Source organism: Arvicola amphibius, chromosome 10 (assembly GCF_903992535.2).
Source record: "Arvicola amphibius chromosome 10, mArvAmp1.2, whole genome shotgun sequence".
Taxonomy (NCBI): Eukaryota; Metazoa; Chordata; class Mammalia; order Rodentia; family Cricetidae; genus Arvicola; species Arvicola amphibius.
Genome location: NC_052056.1, coordinates 32,995,041 through 33,016,397, shown reverse-complemented (window position 1 = coordinate 33,016,397; position 21,357 = coordinate 32,995,041). Strand labels below are relative to the sequence as shown.

Below are 21,357 nucleotides of genomic sequence, written 5' to 3'. Positions count from 1 at the left end.
CTACACAGACTTACTGAGCCTATGCCTTCCTACATGTGGGTGATGCATCTATTCATTCCAAAGGAGTTCTGGTCCTCCCTACCCTGACTCATATGTTGCAGAAACATTATTTTACCTTGTTCACTGTCATAACTTAAGCACAATACCTTTCTTTTCTCTCAGAGGTTGTGAAGGACATAAAATACTAAACATTATTCCTAGCTTTTATTAAAAGCTTTTATTAAAAGCTAGGTAGAGGGCTGGAGAAATGGCTCAGAGGTTAAGAGCACTGGCTGCTCTTCCAGAGGTCCTGAGTTCGATTCCCAGCAACCACATGGTGGTTTACAACCATCTATAATGGGATCTGGTGCCCTCTTCTGGCAGAACACTGTATACTTAATAAATAAATAAAATCTTAAAAACAAAAGCTAGGTAGAAAGGATAGTAGTTGCTCCTATTAAGGCATCCCTTCTAAGTCACCAGATTTCTGGGTGGATAAAACCTAGTTGTAGAAAAACAAAGCAAAAATTTAAGAGCAAATCTTTGTTTGAGTGTCCCAGGCTTGTCATATCAAAAGTGCCTCAAGTTATGTGACTTAAACGAAAGGGATATATAGTCTTAAGAATATGGAGTCTAAGTCAAAAATCAAGCCATTAACTTGGTTTCTTGCTTCCACACGGTACGAAAGAGAACATGTTTCACATTTGTCTTTAGTAACAGGTGGCCTGAGATGTCCCTTGCTTTTTCCTTAAAGTTTTTACATCTTTGTTCTGTACATTTGCGTCTCTTCGTCTAAATTTGTTTTTAGAAAGAACACTACTGGGGCAGGAGAGATGGCTCAGTTGTTAAAGGCTAGGCTAACAACCAAAAATATGAAAAATAGCACTACTGGTGGTGAACTGTTGTCTCTGTGTCCTCATTTTGATTTGATCATCTGCTAAAACCCTATTTCCAAATCAGTAAATATTCACAGGAGCTGAAAGGTAGGACATCAGTAGTCACCAAACATCAACACATCACAACTGCTTCCTTTTCTCCTTAACTCTAGACCTGAAGCTTTTAGCTGTAGCAAAGATCAATATCTAGTAATGATTGTTGGTTCTGAGTATATCACTGTCTATTTTTTTTGTCAAGTAGATTACAATGGGAAGTAGTCATTTTAATTTTGTGATGTTATGGAGTTGAGCAAATACAATGTTTCACAAACAAAAGACCTCGGTAATAACATAAGCAGGAGACATTTTAGAATCTTCTAATAATCACATCATTATCTGTTTCATTAAAAATGAAAAGGAAAAACTAGATTAGAGGCTATGGAATAGTCCTGTCTGAACATGCTTTTTAACGTTCCCACAGGATGTGTCAGCCATTTTCTGTAATTTTCGGTACACTCAAATCACATTATCTGTTCATCTGGAGTGTCTGGGATCCTCCTAGCTGCCAGTGAGATCTCCATTGCACAGCACAATCTTTGTCAAGGAACACATTTTTTTTTTGTTTCTTCTTCTTCGGAGAGAGGAGGAGGAGGAGGAGGAGGAGGAGGAGGAGGAGGAGGGGAGGAGGAGGAGGAGGAGGAGGAGGAGAAGAAGAGGAGGAAGAGGAGGAGGAGGAGGAGGAGGAGAGGAAGAAGAAGAAGAAGGAGAAGGAGAAGAAGAAGAAGAAGAAGAAGGAGAAGAAGAAGAAGAAGAAGAAGAAGAAGAGCGTAAGAAGGGGAGGAGAGAAGCAGCAGGAGTGCACTCGCAAGAGATCGGTATAAGACCTATCCTCTCTCCTCCTCCTCCTCCTCCTCCTCCTCCTCCTCCTCCTCCTCCTCCTCCTTCTCTCTTTTTAATTGAAAATAGTCTTCTCTTATTCAGTAGCCCTGATCACAGACCACAGTTTCCCCTCCCTTCACTTCTTCTAACTCCCCCTGTCTCCCCTATTCCCCAGATCCACTCCCTTCCTGTTTCCTTCAGAAGAGAGCAGACCTCCAAGAGACAACAAGCAAACAAGTTACAGTGAAACAAGGCAATAGCTCTCACCAGGAGACTGAACACGGCAACCCAATGGGAGGAAATGAGTTCTGAGAGCAGGCAAGAGTCAGAGAAATACCCACCCCCACTGTTAGGAGTCCCACAGGAACACCAAGCCAACAGTCATAACATATATACAGAGGACTTGGTTCAGACCCATGTAGATTTGCCAATTCAGTTTCTGTGAGCCCATGTGAGCACTGCTTAATTAGTCGAGTTGGCCATGTTCTCCTGGTTTGCTCATCTGCTCTGACTCTTACAATCTTTCCTCCTCCTTTGCCAAGGGGTTTCCTTATCTCTGAGGGGAGGAACCTGATACAAACCTCTAATTTAGATTCCCTCTCCACATAATATCTGGCTGTGGGCCTCTACATCCATTCCCATCTACTCCTGGAAGAAGCAGTATGTAGTAATGGTTTGTGATACAAAAAGTATATCAACTTTAATTTTTTAAAAATTTTTTCTAAGTTCTTTGATAATTTTAAACTATGTTTTGAAAAATTACTTTTATTATACCAGGTATGATAGTACATTCCTTTAATCCCAGCACTCAGTAAGCAGAGGCAGGCAGAACTCTTGAGTTTGAGGTGAGCTTGGTCTACATAGCAAGTTCCAGTACAGTCAGTACTACACAGAGACACTCTGGTTCAAAAAACAAACAAAAAGCATTTTATTAGTTCTTTGAGAATTTCATATATATTTACACACCTCTCCAAACTCTTCTAAGATGACCCCACCCATCCACCTACCTTTTTGTTTATTTTTTAAAAATGGAATCTGTTTTGTGCTATACATACACTCTTACGTGTATGGTCATCCATTGGAGTGTGGTCAACCTACCAGGGGCCATACCCTTGAGAATTTACTCTCCCTTTTCCAACAGGAAGAGTTGAAGTGGGCATGCATAAAGCCTCATCCCTAAGTAATAACTAGTTAGACAGTAATTGGACTCTCGATATTGGTTCAATCAATCACTCAATTTAGCTAACTTCTAAGTATATAATAAGATCAATAAAAACCATGAAAAATTTCCCATTGATATTAGTGCTATTCCTTACTTAGAGGTAATATTGTACATTTCAAAAAAGAAAAAGGAGGATACAGATATGATAGGATAAAAGGGCAGAATTTACTCCTCATCAGGACCTTGGGCACTCAGTCTGGTGCTCCTATGTGGGGCTCTGTCATTTTCTCCATCCAACGCCAGGTGAAGGTTCTATGGTGATATGCAAGATATTCATGAGTAAAAGGAGGGAGATCATGAGCAAGGAAGTCAGGACCGTGAGGAGTGCGTTTACCCATTGAGACAGTGGGACAGATCTAATGGGAGACCACCAAGTCCAGTTGGAATGGGACTGATGGAACAGGGGACCAAACTGGACTCTCTGAATGTGGCTGACGGTGGAGGAGGACTGAGAAACCAAGGACAACGGCGATGAGCTTGAACTCTACAGCATGGACGGGCTCACTGTGAGCCTTGTCAGTTTGGTTGCTCACCTTCCTGGACTTAGAGGGAGTTGGGAGGACCTTGGACTTAACATAGTGAAAGGAACCCTGATGGCTCTTTGGCTTGGAGAGGGAGGGAGTGGGGGTATGGGTGGAAGGGAGGGGAGGGAAGGGAGAGGAGGAGGGGAGGAGATGGAAATCTTTAATAAAAAAATGAGAAAAAAAGAAGAAAAAGGGCAGAATTTACTTTGAAAAGGAACAAAGGGATGATATAGATATGATAAGATTGAAAGGTAGATTACAGAATCTACTTTTAGAAAGCAACTACTAGTTTTAAATGTTTAACATTGGATTGAACTTGTGTATATTGATATAAATTTGAGGTTAATTTTGTTATAACATGTTGTACATACATTTCTACTCTTGTTCAAGGGATTGTACCTATATAATTCATTTAACAGTGTGATGCAAGTGTGATGGATGACTCTCATTGGCTAATAAAGAAACTACCTTGGCTTTTTGATAGGGCAGGATTTAGGTGGGTGGAGTAGATAGAACAGGAAGAAGGAAATGAGGCAGATGGCTCAGGCAGTTGTCATGCCTCTACTCTCTGGGAGAGATGCCATGAAGCCAGCCGCCAGGTCAGATGCGATGAAGCTCCAGCCCAAGATGGACGTATGCTAGAATCTTCCTGGGAAGGCACCACTTTGTGGTGCTACACAGATTATTAGATATGGGTTAATCAAGATGTGAGTAAGAGGCTGGAACTAATGGGCCTGGCAGTGTTTAAATGAATACAGTTTGTGTGTTGTTATTTCGGGCCATAAGCTAACCAGGCGGCCGGGAGCCAGGCGGGAATGCAGCCCACAGCTCCTCACTACACAAGTGTCTAGTCCTTGAAAAATTATTATTACCAACTGCTTAGGATAATAAGAAAATGCAGGTTAGTAGTTTAATCGCCTATTATAATCAAACTTGTAATCATATTAGGTATGTTTTCAAAGTCAAACAGAGATATATTTAAAATGAGGTCATCTTCACACACTTCAGATATCTACAGAATATGGCATTTAAGATGTTTTAATAACATAGGTCCTTTTTTCTTTCTTTTTTCTGTGTCAATGAGACATGTCTGTTCCTGGCAGCACCAGTCTACTTCAGAGAAAATAATGGACATTGAAGAAACTCCAAATGGAGTTTGCTATCTTTGTAGCAAACGTAAGCCACTGGGCAAGAAAGTGCTCTTGCCTCAACTGCTGACAGTATGCTGACAGTATGTCCTAATAGGATAAGCAGGACACAAAGAGAGTGATTGCCAGACCTTGCCCAGACAAGATGGGACAGTCCTGCAAAAACCCTGTTTCATAGAAAACACTGACAGATATTCTAGACCTGTAGCCAAAGATGGCTGCCCCAACATTGCAGAGGAACTTTGGGTGATTGTCCAGGCAACCAGCTGTTTCTGTCATTTCTCATCAAGCAGTACAGGCAAGAGCAGTTTCTTGCCCAAATGGCTAAGCAACTCTGTAAGGAGCCTCTTCGATGCCCATCTTCCTCTTGAAGTAAATTGGTGCTGCCAGGAGCAGATCTGGCTCACTATCAATACAGGACTTTGGACTCACCAAAATAGGATGGATATGGAACATTTTCTCTGAGTTTGTTAAATGGATTGTTGATGACCATTGTTGATGTATTTATTGCCTAAATATATTGTATATAGTTATTGTACTTATTGTATATAGTTTTTATATTAGTTAAAGCCTTCTTTTTTCTATTTTAGACAAAAGGGGGAAATGTAGTGACATTTCACTTATATTTTAATAAATAAAGCTTGCCTGAAGATCGGATTGTAAAACAGTCACACTGATTAGCCATACAGACCAGGCAGTGGTGGCACACACCTTTAATCCCAGCAGCCACACTAATTCACCATAGAAACCAAGCAGTAGCGGTGAACACCTTTAATTCCAGCAATAGAGAGGATATAAAGTGGGATGACACAGGCAGTCACTCTTTTTTGGTCTGAGGATTTCTTAGAGGTAAGACCTCTCTACTGGTTTGACTGCTTTGCTTTTCTGATCTTCAGGTTGAACCTCAATATAGATCTCTGGGTTTTTATTATTCACATTACAAATGGCCCCCAAAATTTGGCAAGAATTTTTGCATAAAGCCTGAGAAAGCTTTAAAATAAAAAAGCTTTATAATAGATAAGAACAGAGTCAAACTCAACTTCTTGGTAGCCATATTTTCTCTGGTAGGCTCTGCTTGCTAGTGGCAAGCAGAGGTGTGACTCCTTTAAGAGAGGCTTCTTGACTCAGCATTAGCAGCAAAAGCCTTACAGCTCTTTTAAGAGGCTCTGCCCCCAACATCTTAGATGGTATTTATGGGCATCCAGCATCAGGCTTCTTGATGGTGGTATGGACCTAGAAACTCCACAGAGTCGTGACGATAAACATGGCTCCCAGCAATACCTCAGCCATGAAGCTAAACTCTCAAAAAGCTAAGGAATGGTGGTAGCCAGTAACCACAATTGCAGCTTTAATCCTAGCCATATTGCTTAGCAGATTAAAGACTCATATGGTCTGAAAAGAATAGAGATGTACAGTAAAGACAGATTCAGATTTAAAAAAACCTCTAAATGGTATACAGTGTGTTTAAAAATATATGTAGGCTTATATTGGTTTAATAAAATGCTGAATGGCCAGGCTGGAAGTGTAGGTGGGTCAACCAACCAAACTAGGAGAATTAAGGAAAGAATCAGGCCTTCAGGCTTGGCAGCCAGCACCTTTACAAGCTGATTCTTCTCACTACTCCAAAGTAATCTAAGTGCTACCTAATCGAGAAAATATCTAAACAGACTAGGCAACATTTGTTATGTGCATTCTTAGGTATTAACATATGTGGCTAGATATTAAACATTAAGAATGATGCAGATGTTGAGCAGTTAAGAGCCAGTATTGGTGATGCAGAGAGCTAGAGTTTGGTTCCCAGCACCCACGTCAGATGGCTAACAACTGCCTTTAACTCCAGCTCCAAATGATCTGACAAATTCCTGCTCTATCACATACCACACACAGACACACATGCATACAAATAATTAAAAATAAAAACAAACTTTTCAAATGATACTTCTCTTAGATGCAATGAACTACACCACATACCAGCCTTTAAAATGTGCAAATTGTCTTAGCTTGTGTTCATAGTAATTATATAACCAGAACAGTATGTGAGAATATTTAGCATGCTTTCAATTATTTGCCTCTCTCAATGATATTGAGAGTCACATGCTCATAATATTTCTCTGGATATGACCATGTTCATTTCATTGGCTTATTCTCCTAGAATTATAAGTTGAATATCTAAATAGTATGCCTGTTTGGAACATTTCAGATTCATATTGTGAAATAACTCCTTGGAAATCTTTTTCAAAAAGTTGATAATGCTTTCATCTTTGCCAACATTGAACATTAACTTTAGCAAAGTCTTTGTAAATGCAGTAATTGAAAAGTGGGAGAAGATAACTTTTGGAGAAAGTGAAGGAATATAATTTTAGCTTGACTTTTAGACTTGCCAATTTTTTAAGAAAATATTAGAGTTTTTGGAGCACAATTCAGCTCTGCTTGCTAATGTAACCTTTCTGTTTATCTGCTTCCTGGGGAGGATTCAGGAATGCTGATAACATTCGCATTCAACATCTTTTCATATTTGTATTGTCCTGGGTTATCTATTTTGAAATGCCTTTTGATATTTCAGTTCATTATTTCTAGTGGGGTCTTTTTCTTATAAGTCTTGTGTGTTCGTTAAAACTTTAAACCCCCTTTATAGTTTGTATCTTAATTTTCTTCTAACTTTTATTAAATATATTCTTTGACAATTTCAAACGTGTATATAAAACATTCTGGTTATTCTTGTCATTGCTCTAGGATCACCTTGTCTTATCGCTTTACCCTGTGAACTTCCCCTTCCCTGCAAGACCTATTCCCACATCCTTTGGGTTTGTTTAGTTTTGTTTGTCTGAATCAGACTCTGTGTTTTGATGAACAGACATTTTAGTATTTATAAGCCAATCTGTGTTTATATGGTTTTCCCTTTTTATTTGGATTTGAATTATAAAGGACTCCCCCACTTCAATAAAATATAAACCTAGGAAAATCCTGCCAAATCCTGTGGTAAAACAGTAGAAAACCTACAATTTTATAAAAGCAAGTTGCATCAGTTGGCAGATGATTGAATGACAGGAGTCAACTCGTATGACTAGCTGTCAGGTTTAAAAGCAGGCAACAAGATCTCAATTGCTAATGTGTGGAACATTTCTGCTCAACTTAGATATTAGTGAAAATCATTTTCAGCCCTGGTACTGAGTGGGAATTGAAAGACGATGGTCAGCAATTCCTGAGGCTCCTGCTTAGTGACCACCTATTTTTCCAGTGCAATTTAGAGGTGCTGGTCCATAAGCCAGGGGTAGTGGTATGTACCCCTAATCTCTGATCCCAAAATTTAAGAGAAGGAGTAGGGAGAATCAAGTGCTTAAGAGTGTCTGTAACTACATAGTGAGTCTCAGGTTGGCCTGGACTGCATGAAACTCTGTAAAGCAGACTTAATGAACAATTTATAAAAATCTACAGCAGTTAGGGTTTTAAGTGAAATTAAAAGATTACATATTAATTTGGGTGGTATATATTTTTAAAATATTTGGCTTTTTGTTAAGAATTATATGACATATTAAGAATTACTATGTGACATATTTATATATTCTAGTCACAATATATCGTGTCAGTGTGTGCCTGTGGTGTCATGTATATGTGCATGTATGAATGTGTGTTGATGTGGGTGTATGTGTGTGTGTTTGTGTGTACTGTGTGTTTCTCTGGATCAAAACTAAGAGTCACATGAGTGCTCAGGAAATGTTCTACCATCGAGTCATATCTCCAGCCCTACCATGTTCTTTCCATAATGACCTCCAACATCTCTTATTTGATTTATTGTTTGATATTAATATTTCTGCTGGCGTTATGTTGCCTGATATAGGATTCTCCTCTGTATGATATGAATATATTCTATTACCATTGGTTAATAAAGAAGTAGCTTTGGCTTATGGCATGACAGAATATAGCAAGACAGAAAATCAAAACAAAAATAGAGGAGGAACAAATGTTGGAGTCAGGCAGATGCCATGTAGCCGCCAAGAAGCAAGATGTAACAAACCACAAGCCTTGTGGTAAAATATAAAATAACACAAATGGGTTAATTTGAGATGTAAGAGTTAGTAAATAAAAAGCCTGAGCGAATAGACAAAAGAGTAAGTAATTAATTTATAGTAAGCATTAGAATGGTTATTTCATGAGGAGCCAGTGGGTGGGGCGTGGTGGGTGTAGAGATGCTGGTCCAGGACCAGCGGAATGGAGGATATTTGTAGCTACAGTTGCAACTCCGCTTCTGCTTTGTGTCTGATTTTTATTTGTGTTAGGAAAGATGCTGAGTTTTTTCCTAAATTTTATTTGGAAAAATTTATCATAGATTTTGGTTGTTTTCTCTTCTACCAACTCCTCCCAGAATCATCCCCACTCATTCAACTTGATGCTCTCTCTCTCTCTCTCAAAAAAAAACTCACAAAAATGAGTCAGAACAAATAATCAAAAGATCAATAAACTGCAAAATGTCCAAACAAAATAAAAAGCACACACACACACACACACACACACACACACACACACACACACGCACACGTAAGCACACAAGCAAAAACAAGACAAATCAAAGGACAAAAAAAACCCACATGGAATTAATTTATGTTGGACTTCTACTTCTGGGTACAGGGTTTGCCCTGGAGTGTGTTTTATACACCTAGTGACTCTCCATTGGAGAAAATGGATTTTCCCTTTCTCAATTGGTATCAATTGCAGAGAGTTTCGTAGGGATGGGACCCCACGTTAGAGCTGGGACCCTGTCTATCTTGAGTCAGTGCAGACTGTGCATGTTGCCCCAGTATCTGTGAGGTCATATGTGTCTGAAAGACACTGTTTCTTTGGAGTCATCCATTACCTCTGGCTCTTATAAACTTTTCACCTCAGATTCTTCATAGATCCCTGAGCCTTGAGGGAAGGGATTCAGAAGGCATCTCATTTAGGATTTTTTATTTTTTATTTTTGGTCTCTTGAGACAGAGTTTCTTGGTAGATTTGGAGCCTGTCCTGGAACTAGCTCTTGTGGATCAGGCTGGCCTCAAACTCACAGAGATTAGCCTGTCTCTGCCTCCCGAATGCTGGGATTAAAGGAATGTGCCACTACTGCCTGGCTTGGATTTTTTTTTAAAGAATTGTTTTCTGTCTAGACCTTTCAGAATATTCTCATCAGCACTATTTGATTTTCATTGTTCTTTGGATATCCCTGATAATCATTCATGTTATCACCAGAATAGCTTGTTTTTGCTTATACAATATTTCTTTTCCTTTCTTCCCTAAAACAGGGTTTCTCTGTGTAGCCCTGACTGCCCTAGAACTTATTCTGCAAACCATGCTGGCCTCAGACTCAAAGATCAGCCTGCCTCTGCCTCCTGAGTGTTGATATTAAAGGCATGTGCCACCACATTGTGCTAAAATACATAGACACAGGGCTGAGAAAATGCTTACCTTCATGGCCCTTGCCTGAAAGAGAACTGCTTTTCTATTTTGCAAAGTCATCTAAATAACTTGATGGCTACAATTTCTTTTCTGAGGAGAGGAGGTTTGATGGCATTGCCCAGGCTGACCTCAAATTCATGATTCCCCTTCCTAAACCTCTCAAGCAGTTGGGAGGTGTCCAGTTTTAATGCTTATTTTTATTATCTCTTGATTAGACTATCATGTTATGTATCTAGTTTGCTTTTTCTAAAAAATCCAATTCCAGTCTTTATATGAAACACAGTGCTTCTCATCAGTTCTGGAAATGCCTCTATTTTTGCATATTATCATCACTGCACCCATTGCCTCTTGTGTACTTATATGATGATTTCCTTCCTTACATCCTCTCTCCTTCTTCTTGAAAGTCTACAGAATGAATCCTTTATGATTTTTATCTCTGAATGTTCTTTCTTTGAAATTTTATGTTCCAGAACATGTCTTTAATTTTTCTTTTAGCACTTTTCAGTTTTGATAATTTCATTGTAGATTTTTAAGTTTTATTTGATTTTAAGTTTGATTTTTTCCCCTCTTTCATGAACGTATTATCTTCTTAGTTAATCTTGAGGATGTTCATTACCTTTTAAGGTTTTTTTTTTTTAATTCTGTAATGATCTGTTTTTCCCAATCAAGCCAGTTTTCTTGGTATTTCTTTTTTTAAATTTTATTTTCTTGACATAGGCCATTAATATATAGCCCAGGCTGGCCCAAATTTGTGATCCTGCCTCTATTTCCAAGTGTGGAGGTGGTAGGCTTGCTTTGGATTCTCTCTCTGAATCTTTATCCCAATGTTTTCCCTTTCTTTCTCTAATAAGATGTCATTTGATTCTATTGTAACTTATATTAGCCTTTGACCATGCCATAGGGAATTCTGAGAGGCTGATAGAAATTATGTTGAATTGTAAACATCTACTGTATGATCAATCAATATTCCAAAACTTTACTAGCCTGTGTGCGCTTTAAAAGGACAATAATTAAGAGTCAAAGGGGAATCCACTGAACACTGTAGTTCTTTCTAATATCCTCTCTTTGTTTATGTATTTTGATCAAATACACAGCTCATAAATTGCACATTAAGTTGGAGTTCTTTTTAATTAGCTGATCCGGGGAAAGAACCCAGGAGGATTTGGCACTGCTAAGCGCATGCTCCATCCCCGAGCAGTTCCCCAGTCCTCTGAGAGATCTAAGCACACTTTATACTTGTTGATTTCAGAGATCTGCAGGAGGCTGCAAGTAGTGTAACATTACAGAATGAGGCCAGCTCTTCAGTTTTGACTTTGATGTCCCCAAACAGTCTGCCTGTTATTTGTCTAGACAGAAGCGCAGACACAGGCCAGTGAACTAATAGTACTGATGCCATCTTAATAAAATAGGTCAAAGAGAACAAAGACAAAATATCTTCCTTGTGTTCACTCCTTGGTACATGACAACAAAATCAGGTTGTGTTTTGGTGTTCCCAGTGGGTAGGAGATTAGAGTGGCCAGGAAGCTGACTGGGATGTTGTTTTTCTCTAGCCATCAAAGGGGCTCCTGTTATAACTTCATGGAGTTATAGCACAGCAGTTGGGTGAACAGCAAGGCCTAGAGAAACTCTCTGTCATACCTTACCAAATTCAGAACTGCAAATCTCTTCAAATAAAGTATTTTCATGTAGGCAGCTCGTGCATTCTCAGCTGCCCAGACACGAAATAATCACACGGAAACGATATTATTAGCAATACTGTTTGGCCAATAACTTGAGTGTATTGCCAGCTAACTCTTATATCTTAAATTAACCCATTTCTATTAATCTGTGTATCACTATGTGTTTGTGGCCTACTGGTAAGGTTCTGTCCGGAGTCTGGCATCTAGTGTCTGTCTCCTGTGGAGGCTACATGGCTTCTCTCTGACTCTGTCTACTATCTATCTATCTATCTATCTATCTATCTATCTATCTATCTATCTATCTATCTATCTATCTATCTATCTATCTATCTATACCTTCCAGCCTGGCTATATTCTGTTAAGCCATTGGCTGAAAGCAGCTTCTTTTATTAATCATTGGCAACAAAACATATTAATAGCATACAGAGGGAAATCCCATATCATCTTCATTTGTCTCTCAACTAAAGAAATAGACAAGATAATTGTTTTGTTGTTTTCTCTTTTTTTCTGGGTTACATGTTTGCCACTGGGAAGTAAGTAACTAACCTTTACTGTTTCAACTCTCCTTGGTTAAATCAAAGGTTCCAATCTTGAGAAAACAACGACAGTGATTTATTCTGTTTCCCTCTAGAATAGAGACTGTAAATTAAAGTAATAATTAAATCCTGGAGTCAGGATGCCCATTTCACTTCTGTTGTATATAAACAGTCCAGACGTTGTTTCTCTGCTCAGTCAGTCACTGAAGTATTCCAGAGTGATGGTCAGTGGTCACATATTTAAAGGACACCAGTGGCTTCTCTATTAAAAAGCCAACTTCACTCCTTTATTCAAATGGTTCAGCATAACCTTTGCAAGCATCACATATAATTATTTCCTTTTTGCATTACTCCCTCACATCCCAGAGTCAAATCTTAACCCAAGCCAATCTTGTGATCCTTTTTATCCATTAAAAATGTTTATCATCAGCTTTTTAATGGTTCAGTTCTATGAAGCCTAACATATGATGTCCATTTCCAGAATAGTTCTTTAACCACTTTCTTATCATTAGTACAGTTGGTGAGAAGAAATTTTTTCTCAGCAGCATAGTACAAAATATTAAACAAAATATAAAATTTAGAGAAAAACAAGTAAAACACTTGTCATTCAAAGAAAACACTGTCTTTGATGAGATGAAAGCATATATGAACATTGCATTTTGAAAGCAGTGCAAGCTTTCCTGAACTTTGGTACTGATTTAAAGGGATGAAAATCCTACTTAAGAATGGCAATCTTTGGGTTTTTCTTCATTCCTGCAAAAGCCACATTTTCAAAACATTCTCCACACTGCCAAATAGAACTCTCATGAGATATTTATGGAAAGAAATAAAAATATTTGTAGTTTAAATCTAATTACTGTTAATATTTTTTTCACATCCAGTCATCATTAATGACTCAAGATTGTTGTGTTCTAAAGTGGTTTTGTTTTTCATAAGCTTGAAGGAAAACATGCCATTTCAACTCTCCGGGTCATGCTAAGTACAACGTCAAAGGGTCAAGTGGCTCTTCTGTTTGCATAGGGAAAGGCATTTCCATCTTGCATGCAACACTGAATCCCAAACTCAGATATGAACCCTGCCAAGTTTCTCCTCTCACATGCATTCTTTCATGGATGCCCGATAAAAAGGACTCAGGGAAAGTGACAGAACGCAAACCTAAAAGAGAAGCAATAAACAACCTTTTTTGATAAAGAAAAAGCATAAAACTGGAAAAACTTTATTTAAGCTCTTCTAGAAGTTGGGTGCTCCACCACCTGTCGCCCACTTTTGACTGTTGAGTGGGTTTTGAATGGAAAGACTTGGAGGTTAATGGGAAAACACTTTAACAATGTGCTTTTTAAAATATTAATATCTAACTCTTTATTACTAAATCCATTTATTCTTCCACAGTTTCCAACATGTAACTAATACATTTTTGTTACACTCAGTCCCCACCCTATCTTAACACCCCCTCACTTCCACAAGCACCCTCTTCATTATTCACAGGGTTTACCTAGGGCTGCCAAAGTGAACATGGATGAGGAGCTATGTACTGAAACATCACCAGTAGCTTCAGTACTGAAAACAATGACTTTTCCTCATGGCTTCCAAAAGCTCCCCTGATCTGAATGGTCCAATGAGCCCCACATGTATCTTTCACTGAATATTTAAGGGCTTAGTAGTATGTAGAACTGTTGCAAAAATTTCTTATTTCTGGCAGACATCAACTGTGCATCCCTCCACCTTCTAAAATCCTAAGAACAAAGTGAGGCATGATTCCATCAAAGTTTTTTGGGGAAACCAATGAGTTTATCAGCTTCACTGAGGCAGCACAGTGCCTACAATACTGTGAATGTCCCCCAGCCCCACCCCAGAAAGTCTTTACCAGTTTTCCTGTAGTCTTATAGGTAGAGCCTAACCCCTTCTCCCAGTTTTCCTGACCTATATACTCTATCTCTTCCCCAAGACCAAGTGCAGTTTGGCCAGAATTACATACAAGAAGTGGTATGGAAATACCCCAAGCAACTCTACAGTCAACATGGCCGGCTGTGATGTTCTTTGCAAGTGGGCACAGCTCAAGGTGTCTGTTCTTTCTCTTGCATTGTCACGTAGAACTGGCAACTCCTTTTGCTGTAAATTCATGAATGATTTGGTCATGTCATGCTCCTTAGACATCATTTTGCAGCCTTTCTTTGTACGGTTACATGCTTACACTCTTTTTGCCTCTATCTTCTGTGATAATCCCTGATCCCAAAATTACTACTTGTATTCTTTTAAAAAATTAATATGATTGTGTATATGTGAGTGTGTTTATGTGTGTGTGTATGAGAGAGAGAAAGAGAGACAGAGAGAGAAAGAGAGAGAGAGAAAGAGAGAGAGAGAGAGAGAGAGAGAGAGAGAGAGAGAGAGAGAGAGAGAGAGAGAGAGAGAGAGAGAGAGAAAGAATGTCACAGCACACATGTGGAGGCCAGAATATAGCATTGTCGAGTTCCTCGTTCTACCTTTATGTTGATTCTTGTTGTCAAAGATAGATCAAATCAAATCAGACCTACATATAAAATGCTCTGATCCACTGGACCACCTTGCTACTTGGCCCACAAACTTAGTATTCTTGATTGAAGATTGCTGGGAAGTGAATAATATTTCTTTTAAAATGTATTTAACCGGGAAGTAGAAATAGACAATATTTCCTGAGTATTTGGGAGCATGGGATCCTTGGGAGAGGGTTGAAGGGGAGGGGAGAAGTGTGGAGGGGAGGAGCAGGGAGGGGAGCAGAGAAAAATGTAGAGCTCAATAAAAATAAGTAAAAAATAAAACTTTTTAAAAAGTTTTTTAACTTTGATTAGTTGTTGTTATTGAGCCAACATTCTCATTGTTCTGTAAAAATCTTACTATTTTTCTCAGACAAAATTATATATTTGCTCTTAAGTTCATGAATTCCACATTTTTTGCTATATTTATTACAAGTGGAAATTTTTAAATATAAAAAAAAAATAAACCATGAGAAAAAAAAAAAAAAAAAAAAAAACAAGTAGCATGCTTAAACACCTGCAAGTAGTGAAACAGCTGCTCATGTAAGACTTGAATTATTGACAGTGCTGCTATTTGTCAGTCAGTCATCCTCTTGGCAGGTAGCACGTTCATTGTTATCCTTTAGGCACACAAAGCCTTGCTTGAAACTTTATCTCTTAATGGTGATGAAACGGAAAGAGATAAGAGTTATAAGTGCCTTGCCAGTGATGCCTAGATGCCGAGACCGGTAGGGGGTGCCCGGATGGAGACACGGAGGCTTCTTTTCAGATGGAAGGACAGCAACCTTTATTTTGCCTCAGTTAAAGCCTTTTATACCTCTACTGCTTCTGTGTAAAAACACTGGCCAGAAAGAATACAAGCATTCTAGTCAGTTACAGACCACAAGGAAGTTCTGCTGTCGGTCAGAGGGAGTGAGGGCAGCTAGATCACAACAATAAGTATAACTCAAACTATTTACTCAGGGGTTGCATTTACATTTCTGATTTGGGAAGTTAGAAACCTAAAGCAGTATTACTTATTGCACTTATTTTTATTACTTTCATTTTGTGAGATTATAATGTAATAACATCATTTTTTCTTTTGCCTCCCTCTAGGCCCTCCTATATACTTCTTTCTTTCAATTTAATTGCCCCATTTTAATTAAATATTGTTACACATATATACCTATATATTCTTAAGTGTAACAAGTTCAGTATGTATATGTTACTTGTATGTATGTTTTTAGGGTGGATCATTTGGTATTGGATAACCAACTAATGTGCTCTTTGAGGGGGCAGAGTATTTTTTTTTATCATGTTTAGCATTTCTTAGTTGAGTGTTGTTATTTGTGTAGGGTTGAGGTCTTCTGCTCTTTCCACTGTTCACTTTGGCATGTCCATTGTTGTCCTTAGTCAGTTCATGTTTAGGTAGTTATGTTAATGAGATTTTATGGATGTAGCCTCTAACATTGCTAGGAGACACAATATCACAGGAAACTCCCTGATCCTCTAGCTCTTACAATCTTTCCATACCATTTCACAATGCTGCTTGAGCCTTAGGTGCAGCCGTTGTTTTGAGGGTGTATTCTTTGGCACTAGGGTCATACGTCTGTATCTTGATTGTTTTTAGTTTTCTGTAATGGGGTGGGGGTGAAGATTATCTTGTAGGTCTAAGTACAAATATTTAGAATGAAGTTATGGATTGTTCTTGTTTAGTTAAGTGGTGGTTATAGGTTCTCTTCCAAGACCCATGACTTTGCTAGCTGTGGGTAATTGCTTAGGTTTCTAGTAACAGTCTTTGTTTCTTTCTTGTTGAACAAGCCTTAAGTCCAATTAAAGAGCTGTTGGTTACCACTAAGGTATGTGTGTCACACTATTCCACTCTTCGGGTTATTCTGTCATGGTAGTTGTTGTAACATAGGCATCATAGTTGGGTAGGACTGTTGCTTGCTTTTCTTCTTTGGAAGCTTGAGTAATGCTTTCTGTTTCTTAAAGGCTAGTTCTTAGAGAGGAGGATTTCATGTCAGTTCCAGTTCAGGAGCATCTTCAGCAAAAGGAACTTACCTTCTATCTCTCAGGATCAACCAAAGGCCATACCAGTAGCCTATAATATTATTAAAGTTTCTTGGACAACCCAGACCAACAGTTCAAAGGAGGGCTTCTCATACCTGGTGTTTTTTTTTCTTTTGCTCTTGGAAGGAACATTGGCAACCCAGATGAATAAATTTTATTTAAACTGTATGTGCATGTGTGTATATATGTATAAATATATAAACACAATATTATTTTTGTAAGTAATATAGTTTTATGTAATATAGTTTTTTAGGTAGATAGTTATGATTACTTATGCCTTTCTCAGATATCCATAATGTTGTTATTTCTCGCTCTGTATTTTTCTTCCTCCTCCACCCCTGACAAGAGGTGCCCCGCTTTCCCCTTCCCCAGTCAGATAACGTGTATCCTGCTATTCCCTTAACTTATCTCATTTCTGAGTTTCAGTTGTTTAGAGAGACTGCTTATCAACCAGCCCTTTCCTTTTACCCCCTTCTTTTATCAAGTTCTTGAGTATCTATTGTTTATTATTGATAACAAGACACTGACTTGAAATACACTTATCTACTTAGAGACTTGCTCCTCTTTGTAGTAAAAAAATTATTTATGCATGAAATATAAAAGAATTTATAGACTTTTTTATGTTTTTAAATTTTTTCTTTAAATACTATATATAGTCCATTCAACATACTGATGGTATATATAAGTTCATGTTTTTTATTATTTTCTCCAGATACAATTGCTACTGGCAGTTTAAGAATATTTTCAAATTCTTTTCTATATGTTTGTCTACATACTATTTACATATTTGCAATTTGGACTGCTATGTTTGTCTATATATAAATGTTTATGCTGAGAGAAAAGTATGCGAAAATTTGCATTTTAGTTCTTATGTTGGAGGTATTTACCCGAGTATTTTTTTAAAAAAAATTCCACGATGTTATTCAGTTAGGTATTACAGCTTATTATTTTTAAAGCTATCCCTCCTCATATGTCTGTAGTGTTTCTAAATTTTGCTCCTATAACACTGTTTTTATTGTTTTCTTTATATTGTTTGTATTCAGTTATTTTGTATACAACCTTGCAAATGTATTCCCTTCTTACTGGCTTTTTTGTTTGCAAAATGACTTAAAACTGCAATTGCAATTTTCTGTTTTATACAATGAGAATAGTTTCCTCCCAACTTAGTGTTGCAGTTGGTTATAAAACTTTTTGTTGTTGTTCACCTGTTTAAGACCTTTTTCGTAACCAAAGTTATTTTCCTTTTCTCTTTGTCTTCTGTAGTGTATGCTTAGCAAACTTCCTCTTTTTCCCTTTTTCACTTTGCCAGGTGTATGGAGGGTCAATTGATTTAGTCTGTCAACTCTCATGTGGCTGATAGGACTTCATGTCTTTGTTTCTCTATCTTCAAAGAGATTCCAAAGGTTCTCTATTAAAATTGAAAAAAAATTGTTACTCTTGCCCTAAAGGTGGAGTCACTGTTTTTTGACACCTCATTTTAGCATGGTGTATCTTTAATTAAGTGGAAAAAAAACCTGACTGTCATCTAAGTGTGTTCGGCCTCAAGCATGAACTGGATAAATTGTATAGCTCATATAAAACAGCTATAAGTAGCTGCGTAGACAGGCATGAACTGGGTCTGCTGGTGGAGTTGTTAACCAAAGGCTTTATACAGCTACGTATTTTCTGAGTTCCAATCTATCAATTTTAAATATCATGCAGATAATTATTTCAGCATTTATTATTTAATAAGATGATATAACTTAGAGGAAAAATAAAGACATTTTTATTTATATAAACTTATGTTTTCTACAGTTTTGTCAAAAGAACGTGCCTCACAAGTCCTGGTGAGGAAGCGCCGAGCAAACACCTTGCTTGAGGAAACTAAAAAGGGCAACCTTGAAAGAGAATGCATTGAAGAACTCTGCAATAAAGAGGAAGCCAGGGAAGTCTTCGAAAATAATCCCGAAACGGTAAGCATTCGTTGACACTGTCGAGTATACACTTAGATACACATTTACATTTGGAACATTGAGAAAACAAAAAAACAAAAAAAAAAAGAAAGAAAGAAAAAAAAAATACATTTGGAACATTGCCAGCCTGAGCTTCCTTGGTTCCATTTGAAAGCTAATGATTCCGCAGATCATTTTTCACGCGTTTCCACTGTCACTTCAGGCAGGCTGCCAATGACAGGTGCTCCAGCCAAACTAGATTTCCCTTAAGCCTCATTACCAACAACTAGTATTGACTTTATGCTTTGCAAGTATTTTGTTTCCTACCCAAAGTTTGGTAGCACTGAGGGCTCAGGAGAGGAGGCGTGTGAATGTGTGACCATGTGCCTGTGTTTCACTGTTTTTCATTTATTTTGTTTCAGCTGATTGCTGGATTGTGTTTGAAAGAGTCTCTTATTCTGTAGTCCCAGCTGCCATGGAACTCGCTATCGTCCTGCCTCTACTTCAGCCTCTCAAGTCCTGTGACTATAGGCTGGTGTGCCCTACCATACACAACTTAGCTCTAGAAATGGGGCCACCTAACTGAGGTTAGTTATTATGGTGTCGTGTATGCTGAGTGTACGTTGTTCCATAACCTTCGTAAATTTTCCCGAGGCCACTGATAATGAGCAGTAATCCTCGGTGTGTAAAAATTTTCAAGTTACCCCCTCTCCCAAATATTGCCCAATCTGAGCCTTTTAGGAAAGTGCCATCTGTGGCTCGCCTTTGGCTAGCAGGCGTAGCATGAATATGACCACGAAGCGGTAGAAGTATGAGCTTGAGAGTCTAAATGTCACACTTTTCAGGGTTTCTCAGGTATTTTACCTAAGCTGAATTGTACAGTCTGGAGTAAAAGTGGGAGATGACATATACAAGCCTCCTCCTATGCCTCTGCCACAGCTCCCAGCCTCATGACAGCAGCTGAGGGATAATGAGCAAGGACTCTTTGTTCATAGAGAGAAAATTTGTCCCAAATTGTAGCTACTTGTGTTCTATGTGGCTGTTCTTGTAGTTCTTTTTATCCCTACATGTTCAGATAAGTTCAAAGAAGAAAATTTCCCCAAATACACACCAATTATTTTAATCTATCTAGAACTGGGACAAAAATGTGATAAAATAACTTGATCAAAGAAAAGCAACCTGGGTCAGGCTGTGGTGGTATATGCCTTTAATCTCAGCACTCGGGAGGCAGAGGCAGGTAGATCTCTGTGAGTTTGGGTGAGTTCCAGGACAAGGTCCAAAGCTACACAGAGAAACCCTGTCTCAGGGGGAAAAAAAAGAAAAAGAAAAAAAAGCAACTTGGGGAGGAAAAGATTTTTTTTCTTTTTTTCTTCTTTTTTTTGGCTTACAATTCTGATTACAGTCCATTGAGGAAAGTTAAAGTAGGAGCTCAAACCAGATGGGAACCTGGAGGCAAGAACTGATGCAGAAGCATGGAAGAATGCTACTTAGTAGCCTGCTGCTGGAGACTTGCTCAGCTTGGTTTCTAACAGAACCCACTGCCCCAAGAGTACCATCACCTACAATGGGCTGAACCCTCCCCCATCAACCACTAAGAACATTCCCTACAGATCTGCCTACATCCATATTTTATGGAAACATTTCCTCAACTGAGCTTTTCTCCTCTCAGATGATTCTAGCTTGTATCAAGTTGACATAAAATTAACCAACACAGACAATAATAATACAAACTTTTCTATCCTACACAATATACTTATAGTATAGAATTTTATGTATATATTCCATGTTTTACATTTTCATCCTAAAAAGGAATATGCATGCACTTTACAACTTTCCAGAAGAAAATGGTATGTATTAGATAGATGAATAGATTCCTTCATTTTATAGAAATTTTTAAAAAGGAGAAAGAACAGTATAATAAATCCCAGCATACCACCTTCCTTTGAAAAAGATCAAGCCTTCTGTTTTATTTTGCTTGCTCCTTACATCTACTCAGTAGTTTTGATAGATTGCTTTGAGTGATTCTATCACCCATAAAAACTTTAGTGTATATTTCTGCATCATGGATATGTTTTCAGAGCTCAGCCTTTAAAGAGTAATAGGAAGGAAAGACATAACACAGGAGGGAAGGGGGGTAAGGTGGAAGAGGAAAACACAATCGTGTGTCTTTCCCTTGACTGACATTGGTTTTATTGATAGATTCCACCCACCTTCTGTCCATATCCCTCATACTCTTCATCCACTCTTCCCAGTTTTCCCCTGTTCTTTACCTCTAATATTCTTGTCATCAGCATATCACCAATATTTGAACCCCATCTGTTGCTCCTTATTGTCTCACATCCCTTTAATCCCAGCATTCGGAGGTAGAGGAAGGTGATCTCCGTGAGTTCCAGGTGGACCTGATCTACATAGTGAGTTTCAAGGTAGCCAAGGTGATATAGAGAGACCCTGTAAAAAAAGGTATATTAAATGGATGTTTAATCACCATGAAAAATTAAAGGATTATAAAAGAAGGTGTATACTGTTATATTTATCACCTTAAGTACAACCAGCTCAAATTAGAAGCTTTAAAAATATTATCTAATTGTTCAGT

General features: G+C 38.1%; 1 protein-coding gene across 1 annotated transcript in view; it reads left to right on the top strand.

The window, feature by feature from the left end:
• Pros1 (protein S) overlaps positions 1-21,357 on the top strand; it is a 69,203-nt gene that overhangs the window by 6,108 nt on the left and 41,738 nt on the right. Inside the window, exon 2 of the mRNA XM_038345363.1 lies at positions 18,628-18,785. Within this exon, the coding sequence (XP_038201291.1) occupies positions 18,628-18,785 (158 nt within the window). The remainder of the gene's footprint in view (positions 1-18,627; positions 18,786-21,357) is intronic.